This window comes from Pogoniulus pusillus, chromosome 3, assembly GCF_015220805.1.
Source record: "Pogoniulus pusillus isolate bPogPus1 chromosome 3, bPogPus1.pri, whole genome shotgun sequence".
In the NCBI taxonomy this organism is placed as follows: Eukaryota; Metazoa; Chordata; class Aves; order Piciformes; family Lybiidae; genus Pogoniulus; species Pogoniulus pusillus.
Window position 1 is genome coordinate 1,170,771 of NC_087266.1, and position 6,000 is coordinate 1,176,770.

The 6,000-nt window shown below is 57.2% G+C and overlaps 1 protein-coding gene across 4 annotated transcripts in view; it reads left to right on the forward strand.

Moving 5' to 3' along the window:
- The window catches only part of TSKU (tsukushi, small leucine rich proteoglycan), a 103,822-nt gene extending 99,124 nt beyond the window's left edge, over positions 1 to 4,698 (forward strand). For all 4 annotated transcript variants that reach the window (XM_064168493.1, XM_064168503.1, XM_064168513.1 and 1 more), the window contains one exon: positions 3,254 to 4,698. In XM_064168493.1, the coding sequence (XP_064024563.1) occupies positions 3,254 to 4,319 (1,066 nt within the window). In that variant the 3' untranslated portion in view covers positions 4,320 to 4,698. The remainder of the gene's footprint in view (positions 1 to 3,253) is intronic.
- The last annotated feature ends 1,302 nt before the right edge of the window (positions 4,699 to 6,000 follow it).

Genomic DNA, 6,000 nt, shown 5'->3' on the forward strand with positions numbered 1-6,000 from the left:
CCTTCTGCTCCCCATGCCTATCTTCCAGCTCAGGTGCCTGGGGACTCTGCCAACAGCTGGTCTTACTACAAAAGGCTGATGCAAAGAAGGTGTCAAGGACCTAAGCCTTTGCCTCATCATAGAATCAGGCAGGTTGGCAGAGAGCTCCAAGCTCAGCCAGCACAACCTAGCACCCAGCCCTGCCCAACCACCCAGACCATGGCACTAAGTGCCCCAGCCAGGCTTGGCTGCAACACCTCCAGCCATGGCCACTCCACCACCTCCCTGGGCAGCCCATTCCAATGCCAATCACTCTCTCTGCCAGCAACTTCCTAACAACATCCAGCCTAGACCTGCCCTGACACAGCTTCAGACTCTGTCCCCTTCTTCTCTTGCTGCTTGCCTGGCAGCAGAGCCCAACCCCACCTGGCTACAGCCTCCCTGCAGGCAGCTGCAGGCAGCACTGAGCTCTGCCCTGAGCCTCCTCTGCTGCAGGCTGCACCCCCCCAGCTCCCTCAGCCTCTGGATGGATCCTGCCCTCCAGCCTGGCTGCTGCACCACACAGCTTGCTGTGGGCAGCAAACCTGCTGAGGCTGCACTCAGTGCCTCTGTGCAGTGATTTGCTGATCCTGAGCAGCTTTTCCAACCTGACTGGCTCTGTGATTCTGTGATTCCAACTTCAGCTTCCCAAGAAAGGAGAAGCATTTAGTTTAGGAGGAACTTCATAAGGGGGCAAGCTGTGGTCTGTCTGCACAGATCCAGAGAGGATCAGCTTTGGTGCCACTAGGAAAGGTGTCTGCAGAAGGGAGCTCTACCCTCTGTGTCCCCTCTCCACACATCTGTGTTTGCTCAGGGAAGAGATGGGCTGGGGCTAGGACTCCTCTCAGTGATTTGCTGTTGTTTCCATAGGCTAACAGACCCCTGAGGACTGTGTCTTGGCCTTTAACAGTGATTTGGTTGCAGGCACTTTGGCCAGAGTCCCAACCCCTGCTCTTGCTTAGCAGATCTGGGAGTTAACCACCAGGCAACTCTTGCAACACTTTTCTGCCTTTGCACTGTTTTTACACACTGGCAATTAGCCTCTGATTCCTTCTCCTGGGAAAGGGCCAGGGAGACCATGCTGGAAAGGGAGAGGAGCTGCTGCCAAGGGATGGGTGAGGGAAGATGAAAGGAAGCTTGAACTTCTAGGAAATGGCCCTGGGAAAGTACAAGTGCTGTGGGGAAGGTGCCTCAGCCAGATCAAAGGCTCTGTGGGAAAGATGATCCTGCCAGGAAGTCAATAAAGTGCTTTTAAACGGTGGTGGGAAGGTGAGAATGGAGACCAGAGAGGGCGAGGTGGGAATGGGAACAGCTTTGAAAGGTTGAGGGCTTTTTTCCCTCTTGTTTTGGCTAAATGAGTGCTTAGTACATGAGGCTGTGCTTAGCACCAGCAGTGTAGCCAAGGAGCAGGGACTGGCACTGGAATGGGCTGCCCAGGGAGGTGGTGGAGTCACTGCCCCTGGAGGTGTTGTAGCCAAGCCTGGCTGGGGCACTTAGTGCCCTGGTCTGGTTGGTTGGGCAGGGCTGGGTGCTAGGTTGGGCTGGCTGAGCTTGGAGCTCTCTTCTCAATGCCAATCACTCTCTCTGCCAGGATCTTCCTCCTCACAGCCAGCCCAGACCTCCCCTGCCACAGCTTCAGACTCTGTCCCCTTCTTCTCTTGCTGGCTGCCTGGCAGCAGAGCCCAACCCCACCTGGCTACAGCCTCCCTGCAGGCAGCTGCAGGCAACAATGAGCTCTGCCCTGAGCCTCCTCTGCTGCAGGCTGCACACCCCCAGCTCCCTCAGCCTCTCCTCACAGGGCTGTGCTGCTTGGGGTTGCTGTGGCCAAAGTGCAGAACCCTGCACTTGGTCTTCTTCAATCTCATCCCTTTAGGCCTCTGCCCACCCATCCAGCCTGGCCAGGTCCCTCTGCAGGGCTCTGCTACCCTCCAACAGCTCCACAGCTGATGCTAGCTTGGTGCCATCTGCAAACTCACTGCTGCTGGACTCAATGCCCTGCTCCAAATCATCAATGAAGATGTTGATGTTATTTTTGTTCTGATGTTATCTTTGTCATCTATAGGAAGTTTGAGCAGAGCTTTGGTGTTGTGTTTTCTGATAGACACCTCAGGCTCCAACTGGGCTCCAACTGAGCTCACAGCTGAAGGGATCCTACAGGAAGGCTGCAGAGGGACTTTTCATAAGGGTTTCTAGAGAGAGGCCAAGGGGAATGGTTTGAAGCTGAGGGAGAGCAGGGTTGGGCTGGAGCTTAGGAAGAAGTTCCTCAGTATAAGGGTGGTGAGACTCTGGAATAGGCTGCTCAGGGAGGTTGTGGATGCCTTGGGGTGTTCAGGGCCAGGTTGGTTGGGGCCTTGAGCAACCAAGTCTAGTTGAGAGGTGTCCCTCTTCATGGTGTGGAGTTTGGAGCAGATGATATCTAAGTTCCCTTTCAACCTGAGTCATTCTGTGATTCTCTGATCATTTGGGCCAGCCAGGCTGTTTAAGGTTATACTTAATCTGTCCCTTTGGAAAGACAGAGGAGAAAACTGCACTGCTCGAACCACTTGCAGCCTGGAGGGCCAAGCAGAGCCTGGGCTGCAGCAGCAGCAGTGTGGCCAGCAGGGCCAGGGAGGGGATTCTCCCCCTCTGCTGTGCTCTGCTGAGACCCCACCTGGAGTCCTGCATCCAGCTCTGGAGCCCCTGGGACAAGAGGGCTGTGGAGATGCTGGAGAGTGTCCAGAGCAGGGCCAGGAGGATGCTGAGAGGCTGCAGCAGCTCTGCTGTGAGCACAGCCTGAAAGAGTTGGGGCTGTGCAGGCTGCAGCAGAGGAGGCTCCCAGGGGACCTTCTTGTGGCCTTGCAGCATCTGAAGGGGGCTCCAAAAAAGCCTGGGAGGGACTTTGGAGGGTGTGAGGGAGTGTCAGGAGTGGGGGGAATGGAGCAAAGGTGGAGGTGGGGAGAGTGAGGCTGGAGGTGAGGAGGAAGTTGTTGAGCAGGAGAGTGGTGAGAGGCTGGAGTGGGTTGCCCAGGGAGGTGGTTGAGGCCCCATGGCTGGAGGTGTTTGAGGCCAGGCTGGCTGAGGCTGTGTGCAGCCTGCTCTAGGGTAGGGTGTCCCTGGGCATGGCAGGGGGTTGGCACTGGCTGCTCCTTGTGCTCCCTTCCAGCCCTGCCTGCTTCTGTGATGCTGTGATTGACTCAGACACCTTTCCTGCCGTCCTTTCTGTGGCATTTCAGTCCATTCTCATCTTGTTTTCCAGGTCCACAATGCATTTTCTAGCCTGGTTCATCCTGCTGCTTCTCCTTCCCTGTTTTGGTACCACCAAATCCTGCTTCCCTGGGTGCCACTGCGAAGTGGAAAGCTTTGGTCTCTTTGACAGCTTTAGCTTGACCAAGGTGGACTGCAGTGGAATAGGCTCACATATTGTTCCTGTCCCCATTCCTCTGGATACCTCCTACTTGGATCTATCATCAAACAGGCTGGAAACAATCAACGAGTCCATGCTGACTGGCCCTGGGTACACCACCTTGGTCAGTCTTGATTTGAGCTACAACAAGATTGCCAGGATTTCCCCCACAACCTTCTCCAGGCTGCGCTACCTGGAGGCCCTGGATCTGAGCCACAACTCCCTGGAGGTCCTCCCTGAGGATTGCTTCTCCAGCTCTCCTTTGGGCGACCTGGACGTGAGCAACAACAAGCTGTCGAGTGTAGCTATGGACGTCTTTGCTTCCAAAGGGCAAGGCAAGCCCCTCAGTGTGGATCTATCCAATAATAAGCTCACTGCCATCACGAGGCACCGTGACAAGAGCACCCCCAACATCCAGAACTTGAATCTCTCTGGGAACAGGCTAACCTCAGTGCCAAACCTCCAAGGGATGCCTCTGCGATACCTGAATCTCGACGGGAACCCTCTGGTGAAGGTCGAGAAAGGAGACTTCAGGGGGCTGAAAGGTCTGATTCATTTGTCCCTCAGCAGCCTGCATGGCCTTGGAGAGTTATCTCCCTACAGCTTCCAGGAACTCCCAGCCCTCCAAGTCCTGGATTTGTCCAACAATCCCAACTTGAAGACGCTGCCTGCTGAAGTCGTCTTGGGTCTGAACTCGCTGCAGGAGCTCAACCTGTCGGGGACGGGCGTGGCAGCCCTGCCAAGGGCTGTGCTGCAGCACCTGCCCTCCATCAGGAGCATCAGCCTGGGCAGGGACATTCGCTGCTTTAAAGCCATCAGGGAGGGGCAGTACCACCGCCACGCGGGGCTGGCCAGAAAGGAGCTGCTCAGCTGCCACGACGCCCACGGAGCCGTAGTGCCGGCGCCTTACGTCTTGTGATGGAGGCTGTGGAGGGGGACTGGGGGAGGGAGAGGGGCTGGGATTTGTACAGCTGTCGGACTGAGAGGGCCTGCAGAGTGCCTTTTGTACATGGCCCATAATTTATACATTTCTACATGCCCACACTCGCTGCTCTCTGCCTGCTGCCAGCTCCTGGCTGCCCGCCCGCGCCCGCCGCCGCCTCCAGGGCTGCCCAGGGCAGCTCCTGCCTCACACACCTGGTGGCCTGATGGGGACAGCTCACAACAGGAACGCAGGAGGGGTCAGGTCCTCCTTTGGAGGCCCTTTCCAGCCTCTGATTCTCTGGTTCTCTCTCTGTCTGCCACAAGCAGCTCCCAGCCAAGCTGGCAGCTCCTGGCTGGGACAGATTCACTCTGGTATGGGTCAAGAACTGGCTGGAGGGCTGGGCCCAGAGAGTGGTGGTGAATGGTGCCACATGCAGCTGGCAGCTGGCACCAGTGCTGTGCCCCAGGGATCAGTGCTGGGCACAGTCCTGTCCAACAGCTTCATTGATGATGTGGAGCAGGAGATTGAGTCCAGCAGCAGTGAGTTTGCAGATGGCACCAAGCTAGGAGCAGCTGTGGAGCTGTTGGAGGGTAGCAGAGCCCTGCAGAGGGACCTGGCCAGGCTGGGTGGGTGGGCAGAGGCCAAGGGGATGAGAGTGAACAAGGCCAAGGGCAGGGTTCTGCACTTTGGCCACAACAACCCCAAGCAGCACTAGAGGCTAGGGCCAGAGTGGCTGAGAGCAGCCAGGCAGAGAGGGCCCTGGGGGTGCTGGCAGAGAGGAGCTGAAGCTGAGGCAGCAGTGCCCAGGTGGGCAGCAGAGCCAATGGCATCCTGGGCTGGCTCAGGAGCAGTGTGGGCAGCAGGACAAGGGAGGTTCTTGTGCCCCTGTGCTCAGCTCTGCTCAGGTCACCCCTGGAGTGCTGTGTCCAGCTGTGGGCTCCTGAATTGCAGAGAGCTGCTGAGGTGCTGGAAGGTGTTTGGAGCAGGGCAGCAAGGCTGGGGAGGGGCCTGGAGCAGAGCCCTGTGAGGAGAGGCTGAGGGAGCTGGGGGGGTGCAGCCTGCAGCAGAGGAGGCTCAGGGCAGAGCTGATTGCTGCCTGCAGCTGCCTGCAGGGAGGCTGTAGCCAGGTGGGGTTGGGCTCTGCTGCCAGGCAAGCAGCAAGAGAAGAAGGGGACAGAGTCTGAAGCTGTGGCAGGGCAGGTCTAGGCTGGATGTTGTTAGGAAGTTCCTGGCAGAGAGAGTGATTGGCTTTGGAATGGGCTGCCCAGGGAGGTGGTGGAGTGGCCATGCCTGGAGTGTCCTCAGCTGAAGAGGGGCAAGGAACTACTGAAAGGGTCTAACTGAAGCCTACAGAGGTGATGATGAGACAGGAACATCTCCTCTCAAGGGAAGGCTGAGAAACCTGGGGGTGTTTAGCCTGCTGAAGACTGAGAGCATCTTCTCAATGCTTGCCAATATCCCAAGGATGGAGGTCAGGAGGATGGAGCCAGACTCCTGGCAGTGGTGCCCTGTGACAGAACAAGGGCTAAGAAGCAGAAACTGGAAGATAGGAGGTTCCACCTGAACAGGAGGGAGAGCTTTGCTGCTGTGAAGAGGGCAGGGCACTGGGGGAGGCTGCCAGATAGGGTTGTGGAGTCTCCTTCTCTAGAGATCTTCAAAACCCATCTGGACCTGA